The following is a 24,058-nucleotide window of genomic DNA, read 5'->3' on the forward strand; positions in this document are numbered from 1 at the left end:
TTTTTAACTATTTTCTTTTTTTTCCTTTTTTTTTCTCTCCTTTTTCTGGCCGCCTGCAGCGCTGGCTGGCTGCTGATGGCTGGCCGCCGCCGCCGCCGGCGCCGGCGCCGCCGCCTAGGCTGGCTGGCCTGGCTGGCAGCACAGGCAGAAGCGTCCTCCTTCACACAGCGCAAGTCGCCATTTACCCGCCCAACAACACCAGCGAAGTTCTGTTCGCTTTGGAAAAAACAAGCCCGTACTTGCAATGGTGGGGTTGGTCTTCACCCGCCCGTGGTAATATCTTCGCCTGGGCTGCGTTCGCCCCCCACACGCAGGTCAACGGGCGGATAGCGCAGGTCAACCCTCCATTCGGCCATTCAACAGCAGCTTCAGGGTTCTACGCCCCCACGACGTGGTCTATTCACAGCATCGTGGGCTGGTGGTCTTCGCCCCCCCACACACAAGCTTCAACGAAGCTTTAGCAGACAATGGGGCTCTCTTCGCCCCTTCCACTTCCCCCGCACACAATTGAAACAAATTTCAAAACAAATATTCAATTCAGAAAAATTCAATCGCTTACAGAAATTGCTTACGTGCGATACTCCTTCGTGTGTGTGACGGGGAGAGAGAGAGAGAGAGAGAGAGAGTTCTTCCCCTCCATTCTTCCATGGCTGCCTCCCTCCACACCCTCCATTCGAGATAAGGGTGAGAAGATTGTGGATGAAAACCATCGAGTGGGCTCCGGTCCCCCGTTCACGCGCGGGCTCTCACGATTCCCTGGAACCACGCTCTGATACCAGTGTTACATTCCCGTAACGCCGCTACGGGCATTACCACAAGAGGGGACGGCCTCTGGCTCACCACCCAGCCATAGAGGAAGAATGAGGATTGCCCCTCATCCCCCAGGCTATATAGTGTGTGGCCTGCCGTCCACACTAGCCTGGCCGCCCATGACTCCGCATGGGCGTCCTCTCCCACTGAACCCCGGACATGGCCATCCGGTCTGCCGTCGGTCACAGGCATTACAGCCTACGTGACAGCCTCTCTATAAATCCATCATCAGTGATACTCATGAAGTGATCTCTGTAGTATAGCATCTTCGGTGGAAGAGGCTTTGTAGGCGATATCCATGTCTCTCGTGTATAGAGCTGCGATAGGTCCTGTCTCAATACTCTGTTCCTCTCACTATGAGAGACGGATATGTGGTGCATCCCTGTCATATTGGAATGGTGGAGATAGAGAGAGCTTGTGGAAAGATCACCTTTTATAATAGCAAGAAGCTTTACAATGGCAATAGCCAACAAGTAGTGTTGAACAAAGTGGAGGGATTGGATACTACAAATGAATATGAGGAGTTGCCTGATATAGTAAATATGTGAACTGGCCGATTGCCTTATAACTTACTACACAAGGAGAAAATGAATAAAATACCCAAAAAATAGGGTAAGCCTCATAACATTGAGATGCACTATTTCTAACACCCCCTCTACAGCTCATAGTGTGCTAGAGTCTAAAGAAGATAAGTTGATGAAAATGCAACCATGGACCCTCTAGTACTGCAGATACCAGAATCACCTCAGAGAGAGCATCTGCCAACCTGTTTCCTTGAAACAAAATGCCAACACGAACAACAAGGAACTTTGCTTGGCTCGGAATTCCCACACAAGTGTGCAGTGAACTCCAAGAATAAGATGATGAGCTGCTGGCACACCACGCCCATAATACCCAATAGTGGCCTCGAACAATGAACTCGGAACAGATCCTGTCCATAATCTCTGCTACACCAAAGATGACCATGTTCTGCCAGATTTTTAATGCTTGAAACTTCGACTCACGGTTCCCATGCACCAACAAATGGAGCTGCTACCAGCTCCCTCTTCCACCCACAAGCCTCCTCTGGCTAGAAGCACATGAGGGAAAGTGCATGTATACTAGAGAAATACACCATCTTGGTTCTCCCGAGCCGGAAGCGCCCTGGGAGCCCTAGATGTGTTACTAGAAGTATTTGTATCATTGTCGTGTGTCGTGTCTTTACCATTCTTCTGTAACTTGGTTGAACACAATGCTAATCTATACACTTAAATACACCAAGATTTAATGGACAACATGCTTAATACAAGAAGTAATTTGCTAAGTTGACAAGAGACGCACAATGAGCCGGAATGGCCGGCTCCTCCCTCAAATAAAGTATATTGATCTTGGAGAATCAACTACGTACGTAGTGTCATGGGCATTTCTGACCAGATTTCCATACCAATGCATATGAATACAGTATTGCAAACAAAGTATGGGGAGTCGAGATGACTACTTCCCCTGTGAACAGCTTTGCACCGGGTAGACAATCTGCTACTCCGATGGGGGTTTCACTAGTTTCCAGCTCGGACTGATAATCTCCTCCATACCCTCCCTTACTCCTCCACTCTTCATCTCCTCCCTTACTCCTCCACTCCTCCCCATCTCCTCCCTCACCCCTCCCCTAGACCTCCACTCCACATCGCAACAGCACTGGGTCATAGGCACGAGGGACACCACATCGCACCAGCGCTGAGTCACAACACATCGAGCATTGGCAGGTCGTTCTCCAGGTTGGTCCTCATATTCTTCAATCTAATGTGCCAAAAAAAAGGGCAGAGAGGGATCCACAGAGGCCACAATATTGTGGCCTTCTGGGATCCATCTTTGCCCATTTTTTTTGCCCATCAAAGCGCATTGATGGCTGGTCTCTCACAACTTTTAAGTTTCATAAAAAATGAGCAAAGGGGGATCTGGAGAGGCCGTGATATTGCAGCCTCCCGAGTTCCCCCTTTGCTCGTTTTCGATGGCTCTTCAAAGTTGTGAGAGCAGCCACCCCCCCCCCCCCCCCCAGTCGCATTAAATGCTCTTCTTAGCTCTTCTTGGCTATTCGTCTTATGGCTCTTCTTGGCTTCATACATGGCAGCGGGTCTTAGGGTCGCATAGCAAGCGCCGTTGGGTCACATCACATCATCTAGGGTCGAGGGTCGGCGGGTCGCAGCAATCAAGGGTTGAGGGTCACAGTACATCTAGGGTTGAGGGTCATAGCACATCCAGGTTGGTCTATGAATCGTCTTTTTCTTCATTCTAATGTGTCAAAAAAAAGGGCAGAGAGGGCTCCACGGAGGCCGCGATATTGCAACCTTTTGGGAGCCCTCTCTACCCAATTTTTTTGCCCATCAAAGGGCATGTTAATGCCTACCTTTTGCTTCTTTGAAGGGCCTTAAAAAATGAGCACAGGTGGCTCCTGGAGGCCGCAGTATCGCGTCCTCCCGGGAGCCCCCTTTGCTCGTTTTTTATGGCACTTCAAAGTTGTGAGAGACCAGCCATCAGTGCCATGAATTACAGCGTGATGACTCTTTATGGTTGATGTTTTTTGGTTTGGGAGATAGTGGATGGCTTGCCATGCTTTGCCCCATTGTAGGAAATGTAGGATATTCATATGCTAATTGAAGACTTGCAACTCACACTACCTTCTCAAGTGCCCATGTTCCCTACCATCTGCTCTCTATTGTTTCACTAACACATGGTAGCAACAATCTGCAAGAGAGCACGTAGGACAAGAGAACACTACGCAGGGTATGTAATCTTGTAATCCGGTTCCTCCTTCCTGCTACTTGCTTCCATATTTAAAAGCATAAAAGCTTACCAATTGCAAGTAGAGTCGATGATAGCGGAAGTCTTTACGATGGAAGTGCTTGGAGTGTTGAAATCTTCGATTTGTCGCAATTCTTTGCGACAAAAGTCTTCAAGAGGATGAATGGAACCCTGGAAAAGCTTCCCCTATGGTTCAACTTGAAAAAGGAAGGCTGAAATTAGGGTTTTCAACAAAAAGACCAGAAATAACAGAAAGAAAGAGAGCTGTTTTGCTGAATTTTAGTCATTGGGAGTGTGTAGGACAATGAATAGCACCCGGAAACACTCTCGGTGAAACCGGCCTTTGGTAGAAACCAAAGTGCGGTAGACTAAGAGTCGCCCAAACACAGTTGTAAATTAGCAAAGTAAAAAGAAAAAAGGGAGCTATAGTGCTCCTACACAAAAACAACGACACCTGTTGGCCCCAAAGCTTGACGCTCCTTTTGGTATTTCTTTATTCACATTCAATGAAGAGTTCAACTGAATACATCATGGCCCAACATGGCTTATACATATGCATGTCCAAACTGCCAGTCCCCTGGTCTTCTCAGCATAGAGGCTTCACACAGCCCTGTGCTCAAAACACCACTTCACCTCTAATTTGCCAAGAAGATACATCCATGAGGCCCTGAAAACGCAGCGAATTGGCCCATGCACGTTGCCATAAAATAGCCTACGAACCCTTCCAAAAACATGCTAGAAGTGTTCCTGTTTCTACCCTCTTAGGTTGCAAATCCCTCCTCTCACAAGAAGGGACCAAGAATAGCACTCCCGAACAGCCCACAAGCTGGAAGAAAGAGGAACTCTAACCTATGTGCGGCTGACACCGCCCACCAGGCTGTAGAAAGAAAGAAAGAAAGAAAGTTATATTGACGTCCACGGGAGGCCGAATCCGACCTATGGGACAGATCAGGTACATCCATTTACATTCCACTCTGGGTATCAATGCCAAAGAGAGATTCAGACCTACGCCACTTGTCCTGTAGCCGCCTGTAGTATTGATCGCAGGCTTGCTGTCTAGTGGGAAAGCACCTACACGTGTGCTACTGCCGACTAATAGCAAGGAGAGAGAAAGAGCATGTCTGAGTGTTACAGCCCAGCCCGCTAGCCTGTACCCAAGAGAAAGCCAACGTGCTCCAGCCCGACTGCTGCAGTCCAGCCGTGTGCTTCCTGTTGACCAGCGTGTCGGCCAGCCTTGCGCTTCCTTGTTGTTCAGCCTCTGTACGCTGCCCGCCAGCTTCCCTTTCCAAAAGCGTGAGAGAGAGACGTACAAGTGCAGCTCGATTCCTCCAAAAAGAATGCGTCCTCCAAAAATAACGTAGCACCCCGCCCCCCCCCCCCCCCCCCCCCCCAAATGGGCCACGATGCTCCCCAAAAAGGGTTCTTTTATTTTATTGGGTTTTTAACTCTTTGTCCCCGCCAAACCATTGTCCTCCCTCCCAAATGGGGTTATGGAAAAAGGGCCTTAATAATACCTTGAGTCCTCTTGACCCCAAGTGTGCACATTTAATAGATGTTCTGCACACTTGTGTCTTGCACACTGACCACCATGCCCAATGTTTGGATACGCTGCACAAATACACAGGGTCGTGACATAACTCCCCTCTTGAAAGATGGCAAGAGTCCCCGATTGCATCCTGGTGATACAACATGACATCCAAGTGGAACCACACTGATAACAGAAGAATGCCTATACAACAAAATATCAGTCATGTGATCCAACTGAAAGTGAAAAGTACAATATGGCAAGATGAGCGTCCCAATCTCTGTGAGCCATACATATGTAACAACATTCACTGCAAACCAATGGTGTAGTAATAGTCCAAGTTGTATACCACTATGAACCATACATAACCAGAACATCCAATGTGACTAGTACACATATATCATAGAAGTCCCATAAGCAGATGTACTGTTAGGTGTGAGTACCTTCAGGTGAGACAAAAGCTGCACCAAGCGACCTCTAGATGACAGTTGAGCCTGTTTGTCACAAGGGAGCGGACGTGCTACCCCCCTCTTGAGCATTAGGGAATTCTCCAGACCTATGCTTTGCTGAACTTGAATGAGCCGTAGCAAGAGTCGGCTCCAACTCGAAGGCATCAAGATAAAGCTGCAATACTTGAGGTGAATTTGCTAAGTCACCCTCCTCCATCCACTTTGCATCCATAGTTGAATAGTTCTTGAATTTTACAAGATAGCGATGGGAAACCTGTTGGAAATTATTTCATGGGATCTCCCGCTCTTATACCACACATCTCAAACTTCACCATCCCTCCGCCCCCCATACTAGCTGACCACGCATTACTTTCTTTCATGATCTCATGCCCCATCGTACCATCCACACCCACACCCCCTGTCACCACCCACACCCACACCCACACCCGCTGTCACCACCTTCACCATTATTCATTTCCATCATGATCTTGACCACATCTATGAGGACCACCTCTCCTGCCACATTTCAGCTCTCGACTTATCCCTCCCTATCTCCACCATCACATCCCAACTTTCCTCCATCATCCATGGCTCCGCCCATGCCAGCTTCCCCTACACCAAATGCTCCACAGCAAGTTTGCTAGTGGGAACCCAACCCCATAATGGATGGTATAATGAAGAGTGCAAAACCACCAAGCTTCGCCTCTTACGCGAGAGGGAAGATAGGCTGATTTCAACACATAAAATGCAACGCATCTTCCATACATTCACTCGCCGAAAGAAACGGGCATTTCTCGCCAGACGAGAACAAGAGTTATACTAGCAACTCAGAAGCTTGGCGCGTTCTGGAAGAAAAAAGAGCACCTACACCATACTCACAAGGAAACTCCGTTTCGGGGCCTATCGGATCGGAAACTCCGTTTCCAATGTCACCCGTTTCTCGTTTCCTTTGTGCCGTTTATGGATGAAACTCTTAAGGTTGCATACAAAATGGTGGCTTGGCACATTTGGCGTGTGCTGCAGGGAGGCCAATCAAGGTACTGTCACCCCTCTAGTAGAGACCATCAGTTGCATTTGGACGGACCTTATCTATACCCCGTGCAGATATTGGGATCCATTGACAAGAGACTGTGACTGGATGAGGCAACGCCAAGCGGCCTTCCTGTGGACATGGAGTAGTGGCCCTTTTCTCACCGCCAGGGATGACGACATCACTACAAACCCCCCCAACCCCAACCCCAACCCCAACCCCAACCCCAGCACCCCTTACCCCTCGCCAACCCCCTACCCCCTACCCCCTACCCCGTCCCCCTCTCCCCCCACCGCCTACTCACTTACCAAACACCCCAACCCACAAAGATGTTTCCCTGTGAGAGCAGCCAACCATGGAGGGAGCGCCCCCTTCCTTTGCTTTGCACATTTAACGTCTATGGAGGGTTGTAGTACACCCACAGGTGGACGTTTTTTGTTAACTAATTTGGGAAAAAAAGCAAGTGTCACTGAAAGCCGCCTCCATTTCATCCACAAGAGACGAAATGAAACCTTCAAAATATTGATATGTTTCCTTTCACTATGCTGCAATCATGAAAGCTCCTCATGGGTTCCTTACAAACAAGAAATATTTTCTCTATCAGGTGGAACTCAGGCTTTATGATTTCAACACTCTTCTGGGCCATCAAGAAACTTCATAGTTATGGCATGGAATGACAATGTCTCAACTTTGTTGTGCCTGCTCATTGTTATCGGAATGAAATATAAGAGAAGCTTGGCCTTCTAGGAGGTGGGTAGAACCCGTATGTCCAGGCTAGTTTACTGGGTGTGGACATTGGTAAGAGCTCATGATGGCTGGAAAACTAGTTGCTACTATATACCTTTAAGAGAGATGAGTTCTCATCACAAGGATTTGGGTTGTCCTTGATAATACTAAATGTAAATCTGTGTAATGTCCTTTGCCACTTTGCCACTTTGCATGACACATTTTGTTGCACAAACTGCAAGCATCTTTCCTGCTGTCAGTTTCTTGGCATGTGTAAATGTACAAACACAGATGAGTGCTCTGGTTGCTACTTCCAGATATGGACGTTTCAGGCCTGCAGTTGGTCAGCATGGTTTTAATAGGAGAGACAATGGATGGGAAAAGGTTTGGTGGCATTATGCAGTTAAGGCAGTGTTGGTTGATGTGCGCAAGAATCTACGTCGCACTGCATGGAGCTATCTTGGATGGCGGATGTAAATTTACTATGCTCTATGGCTGTATCATCCTTGAATACTCATAACTAGCTTGGCCTTGTGTGCTTTGTCCTAGAAAAGAGGAATTGCTAAGCTTACAAAACTAATGGAATGCTTGAACAGGGATATGCAGAGAAAGTATGTAATTTTGTACAAAGAAAAGCTGGATTGCTTATGGAAAGGGAAGGTGGGCACTCATTAATTTTCTTTGCTTGTTACTACTTTCGTCTTTTCTGTGTGCATTATCAAGAGGACAAGCACGCATGGACGCACGGATGCATGCCCACCCACACATCGACCCACCTGCTCTCCGAATGCATGCATGCATGTACACACACAGCAATTGTTCTTGAGATTTGTGCCACTGTATTAAATGTCATAGACACTGCAAACATTGGTTGTGAAGCCAGCTGCTGATCAGAGCCTGTGTATGCTGGAGGAACTAGAGAAAGAGCTCGATCTTGAAGAAATATTATCTTTCAGATCCACAGCAGAAGACAGCTTGCAGGGTCAGGTAGGGGTGCTTTGAAACAAGAACTGCTAGTCTTTAGATACATGGAAGGGTCAGGGAAGGGTACAGTAAGCACACAATTCATGGCATCTCGATTTTTGTACAGCAGGATGTACCAGAGATGCTGCAAGAGGACAGTGTGAGTGAACAGGCGGATGTTAGGTTCAAAGAGACGATGTCTGAAGGGAAACCAGATGATCTGTCATCTATAAAGCAGCGCAGCTGGTTAAACTTTTTGTCTCTTGGAATGTTAGGGGCAGCAGGAAGCACTGCTGCTAGTGAGCAGTTTGCTGGTGTTTTGCCAGATGAGATAATTGAGGTAATAGTGTCATGCTATACCTTCTCTGGAGGTGGATGTTCATGTCCTTTTTGTGTTGTGATGAGGTGACCAAATGATACGTCGAATCTTCTTTTTGTGTTGTTATGAGGTGACTAGGTAACATGTCCTATGCTGTTTTTGGGTGACTAGGATAACATGTCCCGTGATGAGCTGACTAGATAAGTGTGTCATTTTCTCATGTTGTGTTGTGAACCAGGATATCTATGAAGCCACCAAATATCATCCTTTAGGCTTGAAGGACCATGGAGAATTACCCAAAGGTTCTTGTCGTGTTGCCATAACTTCCTATATCAGTGGAGCTTCGATTACGCTAAGAGGGCTGTAAGATATATCTTCTTCACAGTTCTGTTTATCATTGACATAAAGTTAAGTAGTACTGTTTTTTGAATCCTACTGAAGGCTTCTGTCTAAAGGGAGGATTCCTGGGGACAGCAGGGACCCAGATTAAACCTGGGTCAAGCTTTATTGGTACACTTGCATAGTAGGCTCTGGTGGTATGGGTTTAGAGCTTGGCTTGGTGTTTGTCAAGCCTAAGGTTGGAGGCTGCTTCATGAGGGTTTATGGTGGGGTGACCAAGCCAGCTTCTTTTTTTGTGGTCTTTACTACTGATTTGTGCTTGAGGTGAAGACTGGTGATTGGGAATTCCATGTGGGGTGCTCAGAAAGGAACCATTTTGGGTTGGTGGATGTAAATGCTCAAATGACAAGTGGAGAGGGAGGGCTCTTCCAGCATGATTCTCTTCTGTGCTAGGCGGCTGGTCAGCTAGTTGCCAAACAATTCTTTTTCAAAGTAGCAAAAATTTATTGCCCCTCTTGGATGGCCTTGTTGCCCAGCCCCCGGCTGATAGTGGGTGCCCTGTTTGGGCTTATCCAAACATTCTGAGAACTGTCTGCACTTGCACAGTCCACAGCATGGTAGTCAAGACTTCCCGTTTTTTGAATCCCAACCCCGTTAAACGTTTGGAGGAAAGAATCCCTGTTTTCAATCCGTTGGCCTGTTTTCATTCCAACTTATCAATTGAAATGCTCGAATTTGCACATTACAAGAAAAAGAATTTGCAACACCTTCAAAACATTGAAAACATAAGAGTTTATAGGTGGCTCTTGCATTCAACTTGCTTTGTTTTATGACTAACAAACCTTTAGAGAATAGAAAGACGCTTAGAACTCTAGTTTTTGAAAGTATTGGTCCTAGTGATGTGGCGTTGGGATCCGTTCCCAACTCCTGGAAATGCCGTATTCAAAACTTCCAAGGGGTTGATGTTTTCTCTCCATTAAAACGTTTTGACAACTATGGTCCACAGGACAAGACCATAGCCTCGAGTGTAGTTGCTTGAAAGAAATAGTCATTTGCACTCGTGTTGTTATTCCAGGCACCCAAAAGAAGACATTGCATCTTTGGATATGCAAGTTATTGAGGCCAGAATCAAGGTGTGGCAGCAGTCGACCAAGTATTTTGTCACTGTCAAAGCATTGAAAGCAGCAGATCTTTGTCAAAAAACCTCTGTATATCCTGTGGTTTTGGGAAATGAGGTACCTGCTTATTCGCATTCCTCTTTTCCTGTGAGTTATACATTACTTATGTAGGTGTTAGGGCTTGATATCATCCCCCCTTCTGGGCAGCTTTACCTGGGCAAGGACCTGTTGACACTGCTTGGTTGCATTCTATTAGTAGCAAGCTCATCCGACTGTCTTCTTTTTCTTATACGAGTCTTGCAGGGGACAATCTTATCTTGCTTCTCAGAGACAGGGCATCATCAGCTAAGCTATGCAGAGGCTGTTTCGGGGATCAGGCAACCGACTGTTGCAGGCTCAGATACTGGCCTGCATTCAAAACGGAGCTCCGGAGGGCCACTTATAGTTGTTGAGGTTGAGGTTCTTTCTGATGACAAGGACTTTGACGTTATAGTCAAGGTAACGATATTGTTATGGATAGTGTTTTGTGAAATAAAACATTTAACTTCATATATTCGGAATGTAGTCAACTGGCAGAAAATGTGTTATTACTAATATTTGCTTTGAAAAGCTTGTGTGAAGATATGATAAGGCTTCCCTTGTTTCTGCAAATTCCACACCATGTTGTGAATAACCTCTCAACCATTCAAAGGTGGGCACCATGGGAATGTTGCATAATTTGGCAGCACAAGGAGCGGCGGAGGAGGGGGAGGGGCTGTGATAGGCTTGCCCTGAGATCTTAATAATTTAGTCGATGAAAGCAACAATAATGCAAGATGAACTGCTACACAAGATTGTGTGAAACCTCTGTACACTGCATTGGGGATTGAAGTTGGGTGGGTCCCCTTCAGGGTACACTCTTTTTTTATCAACCTTTGATGCACTAAATACTTTGAAAAGTCTCATGAAGCTAATTACTCAGCCCCTCAGATTTTTAAGAACAAAGCATCTACTTTCTTGTGGATGTAGACGTTACTTTTATTGTTGATAAAGTCCATTGTGGGGGCTGCAATCCTCCTAAACAATCTTTCGTCTTACAGCTTTATTACCAAAACAGCAATGCAAAGAAAAGATATTTAATTCTGAGCTGAGTGGACTAGTCAAACCTGCACAAAACTGGTCAAAATTTTCAAAATCTTGTCCAAAACAACTTAATATCAGACTGCTCAGAAATTGTGAGAGGAGCCTGTTTGACCACCCTATAGTATCTGGCATCGACCCATGTTGTGAGATAAGGCTTCAACTAAAGAGGGACTGTCCAATGCTAAAAATAATGACCTAAAAGCTCCTATAATAATAAACCGTGTCTTTGCTTTTTGTTGTATTTTACTTACGAATGGAAGATGATGGCACGAAAAAAACATCCAAAGGGTTCACTCGTTGGTTAAGGGCGCCAGTAGGATGAAGATGAGGTCTAGATTGGTTAAGAGCTTACAATTAATAGCCTTGGGTTAATAATGGCTAAAAGCTTATAAATAAAGCAAGAAAGCTTAAAAATAAAGCAAACTTATGAGTTATTGAGGTGTCCATGCATAGATAGGAGGGCTGCTAGGGGCATTTAGACCTCATGGCCATGGAGATGCAAGGTGGGTGGTTCGGCCTAGTGGTATGGGACGCTAAGTTGGGGCCATCGGTACCAAGCAGGCTCACAACAATCAGATCTTAGGCTCAGGATCAGAGTGTGCAAGTCGGCTAGATGGTCTGGGCAGCGATCTTGATACACAAGGATGGGCTGGATGTGGACATAGGGATGTAGGGGCCATGTGGGGAAGGAAAGCTAAAAGAGGCATGCTTATTAAAATAGGGAAAAGCTTGGATTAAAAAAAGCATAGCTTTTTTTCTTGTGCTAAAGCGAGAGGGGGCGTAATTTTAAGCTTCAGCTTTTAAAAAGCACAAAACTAAAGCAGGTGACTTTTTAAACTCAATACTCCTATAAATTCAGCCTCTCCCTTCTTGTTGGCTCATACAAAGAACTTGCAAGTAAGGGGGTTAGTTTCAATATACATTGTATGTAGCGGGAGTGAAACTGGGAATCTTGGCGATGATTCTTTTAGGATGTGTCGTGAGTGTTGGTTGACCTAACAAATCCCGTATCTCAAGAGTCATGAGATTGTGTTCTCATGTTGGATAAAGCCGTGCTTGAGCCATGGTGATTTTATTTGAAATTTTCAATCCAACTAGAATCCTGGGATCCTTTTAGTAAGATATGTTGGAAGTTCCAGCTCCTCCAAGGTCTCTTCCTCCTGTAATAGCAATTGTGTGACATTGCCTACAAGAGTGTTCAAGGTGACTATTTGCATGGATTCATCTATTGAATACTGTGCAAGATCTTCATGCGCCATCTCGAAGCTCTTGATCTCTGCAAGCTGCAAACTTTGCTTCAGCCCTCTCATCCACCCTCAAACCCTTTCTCTTACCTTTAACTTGTTTCCTGTCCACTTTTCTCCATGTTAGCACACACAATTTCATGTGCACCGGAGATATATGGAGTGAGTGGGTAGTAATTCCGTGAAGTCATTATAGGAGATATTCACATTAGTAATGGAATTGTATGTAGGTATCGGGGTTAATTAGGCTTTTATTAGCACACACATTTGGATGGTTTATAACCTTAGTAGCACCTCCTCTTTTATAGGGACACATGGCACGTGTTGATTGGACCCCTTTAGTCCTTTGTGTTAGGGGCATTTTGCTTTTGTTGCTAATGATCATTCCCTCTCACCTCCTTACATGAGAGCCTCTCCCACTGCTAACCTCTCTCTGTGTATTGTGTGTACTGTGTGTTTGTTATAACTTGCAGTTCAAGCTTTCCATTGCCCTCCTTTTCTAACATTTGGTATCAGTCATAGTTGCAAAAAAACGCGTTTCAAACTTTAGGCTACTCGTTTGAAACGTGCAAACGTTTCAAACGTTTGAAACGCGTTTTTTTGCTGGGCCAGTTTTTTTTTATGATAGAAAACGTACGATGCAGTATCTCCTGGCATTTCAGTTTTGAAAGTGACGCTTGAAAGAGACGTTTCCAGCCTTTGAAGTCTTCCAGGTTTGCTTGCACCCCTACCTACGCACCAGTCCTTCTCCCCCGGCCCCTACGCACCGTAGGTAACAGGTTTGTACTAACCCTAAATCCTGATTTTTTCTGATTTTGGACCAAATTTCAGATTTGAAATTTGGGCATTTTTTGCCAGGTTGCCTACATTGGTGCATGCACACCTTGCCTACGCACCAAGCCTACTCCTCCGGCCCCTACGCACCCTGCTTCTCAGGTTTTTAATAACCCTAAATGCTGATTTTTTCTGATTTTGGACCAAATTTCAGATTTGAAATTTGGGCATTTCTTGCCAGGTTGCCCAAATTTCTTCATTCATTCATCATGCCTCGGGCTAAGGATGCCATGTGGAACCACGTAACTCCTGTGAGCAGATATGGGGGTTCAGGCACAGAAAGGTGGAAATGCAATTTTTGTGCCAAAGTGTCAGGTGGGTCTATTATTAGGGTAAAGGCCCATTTTACAGGAGTAAGAGGGGAAGGCATTGGCCCTTGCAGTCAAGTACCAAGAGAGGTTGTAGCGTCTCTTCAGCAATGGAAGAGAGAACATGAAGCAGCAAAGGGAATTCAGCCTATTGATGATGATGTACAGGATACAGATTCTGTAGGTGATGTGTCCAAAAGAGCTAGGACAGAGGATGATTTGCAGAGTCAAGCAGGTGGGTCTAGCTCCATTCCTGTAGCCCACAGATCTTCATTGCCCACCGTGCCTTCTCTAAAGAGGGCAGGCATTAAAGCAGGCATACAAAAGCAAGCTGTCAAGGAGGCCACACGTGAATTGACAAAGTTGTTTATACAATGCGCTTTGTCATTTCACGTCGTGCGTACTCCTCGTTGGAAGAAGGCCATTAAAGCTATCAGCCGCTATGCCATGCTATACGAGGAGATGATGGCACCAGCTACTATGACACGATCACGGGCACCGACATCAGCAGATCATGCATCTACGAGTGCTGAGGCTGAGGCTGAGGCTTCATCTTCTTACGACACAGACTCACATTCCTCAGAGGAGGATGATGCTGAGTAGTTACTAGTTACTACTAGTGACTCTTGACTCTTGACACTTGAGTCTAGAGTTGAGAGTCCAGACTCCAGACATTGGAGACCATTTGTTTTTTCAGAGTTTTTGTATTTGGTCTTTCGGTACAGACATCTGTATTTCAGATTTCAGATTTATCATTTGACACTATTCACTAGTGCTTAGTATGTTGCTTAGTATGTTGTAAGTTGTAACTTGTAACTTCAAACTGGTTATGCTATTAATAATTATATGGGTTTTTGCCATCTATGATCTAATTCCTGATTCCTGAAGACTGCCATGTATCATGTATGATGTATCATGATTCATGTTACATGTATGATCATTGTATGATGTAAATTGTAATCATGTATGATGTATTAAGAATCAGGATTCAGTATGAAATTTGAATCATGGATTCATCATTCATGATGTATCATGATTCATGTATATGAAAGTTGAATGTAGATTTTAGCATTAAACTGTACCAAACATAAATTTATGGACACCCCCCTAAAAAAAACCTGGAAAAAACACCTGAAAAAAAATTTGAAAAAAACTTTTAAAAAACTTTTGGAAATTTGTTTGAAACGTTTTTGAAACGTTTCAAACACGTTTCAAAAACGCGTTTCAAAAAACGTGTGGCAACTATGGTATCAGAGCAAGCTGGTTCTTGGCTGTATCCTTGTTGACTCTAGTGGTGTCGGCTCTTGGCTCTGTCTGTTATTGTCAACTCAGTGGTGTCTCTTGTAACCAGCTTGGGCAGTGACAGGTGTGACTCATTGGTGTGTGTGTTGACCATGCGAGCAAGCGGCCATTGCTCTGGACAAGGAAGCGGCGACGTGACACTGTACCAGGCAGCGGGTTTGACATGGGCATTAGAAATAACAACAGAAGTGCGTGGCTCTGCGACACTAACACAGACAGAAGTGCGATGGTCTGAGGTAGAAGTGCGTGGCTCAGTGTCGCGGTGCACATCGGCCGGCACAGCTCTGCATAGTCGTGTGGTGACATGTAGCGTAGCTCTGTATCTGGTGGAGGCGATGCTGTATACAGTGGCGGAAGAGTGGCTGGCTTGGGCGCCAACGGCAGCAATAGCTGTGTACTTGTCAGCCAGAACGGGTGACTACATGTAGGGTTGTTTTTGTACGGTTTTAGATGGCTTATCGTATGGAATACTGTACTGTACGATAGTGTACGTGCTTGTATGGACTTGTACGGATTTTTTCAGATTTTTGTTTTCCCGAATTTTTTGTTTCAAAAAATTTTCCCCAAAAAAAGTAAATTTTTTGGGAGGTAATGGCCTTTTTTTTGAATATCTATGGCTGTTTGAGCTTCCTCTGTACTATGATGCTTCCCTCCTTTTTAAAATACTCCATATCTAGAATTAGAAATACCTAAGTCTATAAGTATTTTTTAAAACACTGTATTTGATCCTACGATAAGAAAAAAATTTATATCGTACCGTATTTTCCCGTACGGTATCATATTGTACAAACCATACGGTATCGTACCTGACAACTATGACTACAAGCTGTGACATGAGTTCACAAACGTCAGCAGGTACAAAGGCTTACATGTCAGCAGGAGGTGACTGAAGACCAGCCGCATCAGGGTGGCACAACACTACTAACGGGCGGCGCAGGTGGCGCTAACAAATAGAGCAAGCAAATATTTGGGCGTTGCACAAGCGGCAGTTGGTGGGGGAGTTGAGCTGGTCATGCTGCTAGAAACCCTAACCTGTTGCCAGAAACACTAAAAATCAGTTTTTGAGCATTTCGTTTGCAAGGAAACCAGAAAAACAGCTTCAAGATGGTGTCCTTGCTGGTGTTGGAGTTTCTCTCTCATTGAAGAGTGCTCGGAAGCGGCGAAGAACAAAGACCCGAAGGAACCTTGAAGACTAGGGAGCGTTGTCCCTCAATGCATCCAAGCCCTGTGAGAGTGGGCCTGGCTTGAGAGTTCCACGTAGGAGTCTACAAATGAGAGCTTGGCTATTTATAGGGAGAAGATAAAAATTCGTAATCCAGTGGGTTTTGCCTTTTCAGCCCACAAAACTTCCTCCAAAAAGTCATCTTTTGTGTCCAAATCGTGCCCGAAGGTGTCCCATACATGGGTGTATATCTTGGGCACTTTGGGAGCCTATTGGGCTGTAAAATCGGCTCTAATGACAAGGTTATCCATGTCCAGGACTGTGCATGTGACAATTGCCTTATCATTGAAGAGGTCTATCATACCTCATATACGGTCATGTAGATCTGCAAAATAGACCGGACAATATGCATCGAATATGGAATGAGGTAAGGGGTGCCTATCTCAAGAGGCAGCTGGATATTCGTGAGATGCATGAGGGAGACTCCATGACAGAGCGTCTTACCAAGGTCAAAGATTTTCAGAGAACACGTGCTGAACATTGATGAATTGGCTTGTTACGAATACTCTGAATTCTTTGCCTCCTCCTTACCTTGGGTTTCTCACCTCCCTTAATCTCTCTATGAGTGGTGGTAGAGATCCAGTCTCTTTTGATGAGCTTGTGGGCTTGCTTCTACAAGAGGAGCAAACTAGGGCCAATCGCCCTCACGGTGGTGAATAGGCTTCTGCTAGGGAGGTCCAAGGTTGACTACAAGAAATCATCTTCAAAAGGTGATAATTCAGCTAAGGGTTAGCCTTCAACGAAGAAGGAAGGTAGATGCCGTTTTTGTCACAACTATCAATGAGTGTCGCAAGGATGGAGGCAAGGAGTCTTAGCAATGTGGTGGATTCTTCGAATGACAAAAGCGAGAATTCAACCAACCTTGTGGAGGATGACTTGGTGTTTCTAACCATAGAAGAGGTCAATGATGAGTGGTTCTTAAGTGCACGTGAGAAGACTCAACCTGTTTGGTACATAGATAGCGGAGCTTCCAGGCATATCACTTCCAGACGTGCTGTATTCAGCTCCATGCAGGATGTGGATGATGGGAGGAGTGTCTCATGTGCAGATCACTCTTCATACTGTGTAAAAGGCATAGGCAAGGTTCCTTTGGGGCTTGCTAATGGAAAAAAAAATCAAATGAAGGATGTGCTTTATGTGCCAAGCATAAAGAAGAACTTGGTGTCAGTGTCTTCTATTGCTATACAGGGTTTGCATGTGGAGTTTAGGGGTGAGAAGTGTCTCATAAAAAACCCTTCCGATGGGTTTCAGATTGTCTCCACCAGTACATTATGTACTGGGTTATATCGGTTGGATACCTATGAGTTTTAAGCACATAATGTATGTTCTATTCGAGTGACAGTTCCTCTTTTCTGGCAGCTGCATTGTGGCATGCACGCTTTGGGCATGTAAACTTTGGAAGTTTGATGCTTCTATACAATGGTTGAATGTATGCCTCATGTTGAGATCCCTGCAGATCATGGCTGCATTTTGGGCAAAATGCATGGAAATCCCTTCCCTCGCGATGGTGTGGTGAGAACTGAAAGTAAATTACAGCTCATACATAGCAATGTTTTCGGTCCAATGAGGACTCCATCCTTGGGAGGACACATGTATTTTGCCACTTTCATTGATGACTACTCCAGATTCACATGGGTGTATCCAATGAAGGAGAAATCCGATCTAGGCATGAGCCTTGTTGATGCTTTGTGGAAAATCTGGTGCTATACGCACCCTCACCTTGAGTTCTTGTAAAAGCTTCTACTGAATCAAGAAGTTCTTATGAGGGCCGGCCGTTCGAGCTCAGTGCGCTGTCTTTATATTTTTGTGACTTCCTGTTGTGTTCATACTCTATTTGGTATTCAAAGTGTCTTTTCCATTGTTCCGGGTCCCTGAACGGTTACAATGGTATCAGAGCATAGGCTTTCTCGGAAGGAGAGGCTTCCTTCCAATGAGGAAGAGAAGAGATCAAAAGTGGGGACCACACTGGCCAATAGTTTTGCTATTGAGCATGGCCACAACTTATTCACTTATGGAAGCAGTTATGTGTCAAGAGTATGAACAGTAGACATCTTGGACTAAGGATTTATGAATTCACAGATTTTATTCTCGAAGTATGGAGTTGGTTTTATGTGCCCGTGTTCAACACTCTTTCCATATGGATTATTGTGGATTATAAATCAAGCTTATGAGCAAGCTATTTGAAGATATATCTCAGAATATCTTATGGATATGGTGAGCAGATATTTCTTTTAGCTTCATGACGAACCTGGCAAAGAAAAGTTAACTATACTTTGACTTTTGCAAAGTTGGTACTTTTTGCAATTTATTGTAAGTGTTTTTGGACACTTAGCCCTTGTATACCCGTACAAGCAGAAATGTGTGTTGCTTGTTTGCCTTGAATTGATTCAGGTAAATCCTATCAATGGTTAAAAAGCGTGGTTTGTATGGTTTTCATACGGATATGTCCAAGGGACTGTGGACTAAGTTTTTGGCATATGTTTGCTTGAGGATTTATACATATATGATGGTTTCGCGCATCTGCATGGTTATCATTGGCTCAATTATTCTTGGGCTTTATATATAGCTCTATGGCTCCCTTTACTGGGATGGAGTTTATTTTTTTTTATTTTTTTGCAGAAAGGAGACTTCCTTTAAGTATGAAAATTTTTCACAAAATGGAGATTTCACACCAAGCAAGGTGGAGAGCCCTGTGCTGCCTATAGGGTCCTAAATGAGAGGATGTGAGAAAGATACCAATGTCCCACTCTCATAAACTGGCCGCGCTTCCTCTCTGTAGCCCTCGAAGATCCGTGGATTCTGGCCCAGGTAGCCATAATGGTGTGAATAATATCACTCCAAATCCTGCAAAGACATTGAGAAACAAGAACGGGAGTACCCTCAATGGCCTTTGTGCATCTAGCCTTCCAGATTTTCTAGGCTGAGATGCTAGCAATAATCTCCCAAGAGCTGTCTAACCTCTGTGTCGGAGGGACAAAGTGTGAAAGTGGCAAATCCTGAAGACAACACTGCCGAGCAACTCCTTGCCTAACCATAATGGCCAAGCTCCTGTCAGTCCCCTCGAATCTTAGCTGAGGCCCAAACTGTGTCAACCAAATGCTAGAACCAAAAGAAATGATAGCATCCCTCTTTATCCTACCAAAGAGGTGTGCAATCGCAGACCAAACCCTCTGTGCTTCCCTGCATTCCCATAAACAATGGTAAACTGACTCCGAAACTCTTGCACATCTAGGGCATGCTGGGCAAGCACCAGTAACAGACTTCCACTGATTGGTGGCCAGACCACCATCAAGAGAAACCCAGATAAAAGAGGAAATCTGTGGCTTCCTATAAGAATGCCACAATCTCTGCCAAAATACCCTCTGAATGTCAGTCGAAGTGCCGTAAGATTCCCAATGGGGTCTAAGAGTAGGGACACTCTGATTGTGTCCCAAGATAAGATGTCTGGCATTCCGCACCGTATAACTGAAAAAGGCATGCTTTTCAAAGGGTTACAAACATCCTTCCACCCCCACTCACCGGGGTCCCAATGCAAATGTCTGATAGGGCAGCCACCATACAACCAAAGGCTAACACTCTGTGATCATCCGCGGGGGGGGGGGGGGGGGGGGGGGGGGGTGTTTGTTCAACAAAATCGTGCTTCCCTAACCTGCCAACAACTTTGACTGGACGAATCTGGGGGCCCTCAATAAGGTCCTGCATGTCACATCTCTCCAGTTGCCATCCATCTTGTACAGAAAAAAGGACCGGTACATCATCCTCCCTAGGTAAGGGGAGACCCATAACCTGAAGAGGAACACCTGTCCCAGAAAAAACGTGAAACCAAGAACGATGAGAGCCTTCCAAGAAAGATCGAGTAATCCATTGGTTGGGAATGGCTGCATCAATCTGTGCAATCCTCTGGCTAGAGCCTCTCAAATGCTGCGTGAAATCGAATCTCTGCACCTCGGTGAGGCTCTCCAAGACAACACTGTGGGGCATACGGTCTCCCAGCCATCCCAAAGAATATGCATAGCTGCCCTAAGAGGCCTACCATGCACATCTAAGATCAAATCATTCCACAGAATGGGATGCCGGTTAGCTTCCTCCACTGAACACGGGGGGGTGTGTAACAAAAAACTCCTCAGGTAGTCCGAGGCGCGGAGGAGGGACCTAACCAGGGGGGATGAAGGGGAGCGGTGAACTGCATCCGAAAAAATAAAGCGTGAGCTGAGAGTCCAATCACCTCCGCAAACAGGGACACTTCGTGATCTGCTGCATGAGAAAGTCCTTCCACGTCTCAGTGCCTGGAAGAAAGCCCTTAACAACAAGCTTACAAAGCAAAGCCTTACATTGCACCTCAGGGTCAATGATATTGAATCCCCCTTCTTGCTTAGGCTTGATAATGGTTTCCCAAGAAACTCTGGCCCTAGTGTGTGCATTTCCATCAAGCCCTGACCAAAGAAAGTTCCGAATAAGGCGACAAAGCTGGCCAATGCAGCCCTGATGAAAAATCGAGCACAAAGCGATAAACCAAGCCGTGGCTAGCAAAACTTGGTTAACCACCAAAGCTCTAGAGGCCAAGTCGAGTTTCCTCCTACTCCAGTGATGAAGTTTGCTTTTAATGCTTAAGAGCACTGGAGCAAACTATTGTGCAGGGGAGATGTCAACGCCCAAGGTATTTGGCAGAGCATCCTCTCTCAATCCAAGTAAAACCAACATATGTACCCCAATCTGCAAGATGAGAATCACTGATCCGAAAACCAACTGACTTATGCCAATTGATAGTAGCTCCTGCTGCCAAACAAAAGGCCTCCAAGGCTGTCCGGAAAGCACATAAACAAGCAGGTGAAGCCTCAAGGAACAACGCCGTATCATCTACTAACTCAGAGTCCAAAAACTCTTCCTCCGTGCATAAAGGCAGCCTGAGACCCACAACACCAGGAGCAGCCCGAAGAAACTTGCTCATAGCCTCAGCTACAATGAGGTACAGTAGAGGGGCGAGGGGACAGCCCTGCCTCACTGAATGGGAAATCTGAAAACGCACGCCGCGCTGCCCACAAGCTAAAACAGTGCCATGAGCCTCCCTGTATAGGCGGACACCCCTCTGATCCAGTTTTGGGAAAACCCCATGTGTGCCATAGTGCCCTCCAAAAAATCCCAATCCACTCTATCATAAGCTTTTTCAAAATCAAGCAGAAGAATGCCAAGAGGCTGCTGACTAGACTTTGCCCACTCGACAGCTTCCCAGAAAGAAAAGATGTTATCAAATATACTCCTTCCTTGGAGGAACCCATTCTTTTTATCATGGATAGTCCTTTGGAGAATCGGCTGCAACCTTATACTCAAGGCTTAGCTAAGATTTTATATACAGATCCAAGGAGGGTAATGGGCCTCCGTTGCTTGATGTCAGTCTTGTCCCCACTCTTGGGGATAAGGTGAATCAGCTCGGTATGGCGGCATCATACCCGACAACCACATTTCCTGAAGGGCAACAGTGATAGCATCTCCAATCTGATGCTAAAAAAGAATAAAGAAGTTGGGAAAAAGACCATCATCCCTTGGGCATGAACCACTAGAAAGAGCATGCAGTGCGTGAAGGAACTCATCCTTCGAGAAAGGGGCATCGAGGGAAGAACAGATAGCATTTTAATGAGCCTGGGCATGCACTCCCAAACTTTCTGCCGTGCCACATCTCTCTGAGGAGAGGGCACCTCTGCAATCAACAAAGGCCGATAACATTCTGAAGCAATACCCTTGAGCTTATCAGGCTCAATTTGAACCTCACCCTGTGAATCCTGCAAGTACTTGACGACATAATGCTCGCTATGGGAAGCCTATGCGCCGAGAAAAACTCTTCGTTGCATCTCTGCCACCCATCTGAGTCCAAAAAGCCTCGTTCGCATGAAACGCGAACTCAGCCCTCCTGTCCATGGCCAACTGCAGCTCTGCTCTAACTGTGGTCAACAGGTCTGTAATCCAAGACGCATGTGGATGCTTTTCATGTTCCCTTATAAGAGCAGCAATCTTACGCCTAATAGCTCTCTCCTTGTCCAGAGCCTCCTTCTTCTTGGACAAGGCTATGATAATGATGGCTGGTCCTCTCAAGAGCTAGCGCAATATTATGACGAGGATGAGGACCGTCACAAGATCTCCATCTCTCTCTGATCTCAAGGGAGATGTCAGCATCTAAATAAAGAGAGTCAGGGATACGGGCACGGGGAGAGGCCGAGTGAGCCCCAGGCTCCCTGAGACACAAAACAACGGAGCAATGATCGGATTTGGTGGTGCCAAGCATAATAGCAATGGTGCCTCCTCTGTCCAAGGACCAATCATCCACATAAAACCTGTCTAGACGTGCAAAGATGCTCTCATCCCCGATCTTGCGGTCATGCCAAGAGAAAGATAAGGAGTTTGGCCTTCTCTGGAAGTCATCCTCAGTCTCGCAATTCCTGCCAAAAAAAGAAAGCGTGAACCTCTCCCATGAGGCTCGCTCGAAAGGGTGTAAACCCCCTTCGTGTCCACCCTTCTTGTCAGAAGGTTGCTAAACCATATTAAAATCTCCTCCCAGTATCCAATGATCAACCTGGGGAATGACATTTGTAATGGTGTCCCAAAAGGCCACCCTTTCACCTCTCACGTTAGGTGCATAGATATTCAAGGTTTCCAAGTTCTAACCCTCATGCATGATCAAGATCCACTGCGCTCTAGTAGGGATGATATGACCGTGCCCAATAACATGAGGCATAACAGATGCTGCGACTTAAATGCAAACACCCCCTCTAGTCCCAACTGCCGAGGACCAGAAGGTGTGGCCAGAAAGCATCTTACCAGTTTTGCCACACTGAGATCTATCCAATTTGTGTTCTTGCAACAAAAGTACATCCATAGACCCTCCTGTAACAGCAGGGTGAAGCTGGTCCTTCAGAAGGCGCTTCCTACCACGGGTGGGAAGCCCTCTAAGGCCCTGAACATTCCATGAGACTATTCTCATGGAAGAGAAGAGGGTTTGACCCCCGATCTAAGAAGACGATGGGCAGCTTGAGGGTGCCTGTCATAACGTTGGAGGACGAGATAATCCACGGGGCAAAGTCCACTGACATGCCCTTGTCCGAGGCCCTGCACGTACTCCCCTGCACAGTAGGTGCAAATGTACGAGAAACCTGTTCGCCCTCCGGTGCATCAAGGGCAATGGCATCATGCTGAAAATCTTGCAATACATGATCACCACTGCGTCGAACATCTTGCATATCGCTCCCTCCAAGTAGAGAGGACTCAACGAAATCATCTTGATCTGAGATATCATGTCTGTGCAAAGATGCATCAGCTGACACATCCCTCTGACCAGAAACATCATCTATCTGGACATGATCCGAGGAGGCCTTCTTATCAATCGCACCAGGGGGGCGGGCGTGAGAGACAACTCTCCACACCTAGCGGACTGAAGGACGGGAAGGAACCAAGGGAGGTGGCGCCTGAGAAGCACGCTTGTGGGGCCTCGTGCGACCCGGAGGTGGAGGGCAATCTTGAGCAAAGTGATCCTGTTGGTGACAAACCTGGCACTGGTCGGGTTTACCTGCAATCTCCATACGTTGCTTCAAAGGGCGACAAGGGCCCGGAAGTAAAACATAGTCCTCAAAGAACTCAACGTCATGGGCAAGAACCGTGACCTTGGGGATAGCATCCGCCGAGGCAGTGACCACCTGGGCAGAAGATGTCGGCAAGGCGTGGAGGGGGGCACTTGATGAACCAGCCCAAAAGTGGACCCGATGGCTCGAACATAGGCCAATATGCGCGAGGAAGACCTGGGAATCTGAGAGTAATCGGGAAACGGTTCCGGTCTTCGTCAACAGGGTCAAAATAGCTGGAGTAAGGAAGAAAGAATATCTTCCTCGGGCCCAATGGCAAAGGGTTGCCCTTCAAAACATCCTTTTGCTACAACCCTATCGGTGAAGGTAAAATGCATTCATTCATTCATTTTCAGCATATA

At 45.9% G+C, this 24,058-nt stretch overlaps 1 protein-coding gene across 1 annotated transcript in view; it reads left to right on the forward strand.

Annotated features, from left to right (window-relative positions):
• LOC147625326 (vacuolar protein sorting-associated protein, putative (DUF1162)) overlaps positions 1-24,058 on the forward strand; it is a 137,314-nt gene that overhangs the window by 56,583 nt on the left and 56,673 nt on the right. The window contains exons 11-19 of the mRNA XM_086817965.1: positions 7,636-7,791; positions 7,915-7,978; positions 8,198-8,305; positions 8,412-8,621; positions 8,839-8,963; positions 10,015-10,174; positions 10,361-10,555; positions 13,734-14,164; positions 14,917-15,281. Of these exons, the coding sequence (XP_086674091.1) occupies positions 7,636-7,791; positions 7,915-7,978; positions 8,198-8,305; positions 8,412-8,621; positions 8,839-8,963; positions 10,015-10,174; positions 10,361-10,555; positions 13,734-14,164; positions 14,917-15,281 (1,814 nt within the window). The remainder of the gene's footprint in view (positions 1-7,635; positions 7,792-7,914; positions 7,979-8,197; positions 8,306-8,411; positions 8,622-8,838; positions 8,964-10,014; positions 10,175-10,360; positions 10,556-13,733; positions 14,165-14,916; positions 15,282-24,058) is intronic.

This window comes from Cibotium barometz, chromosome 24 (genome assembly GCF_041138505.1).
Source record: "Cibotium barometz isolate CiBa-2024 chromosome 24, ASM4113850v1, whole genome shotgun sequence".
In the NCBI taxonomy this organism is placed as follows: domain Eukaryota; kingdom Viridiplantae; phylum Streptophyta; class Polypodiopsida; order Cyatheales; family Cibotiaceae; genus Cibotium; species Cibotium barometz.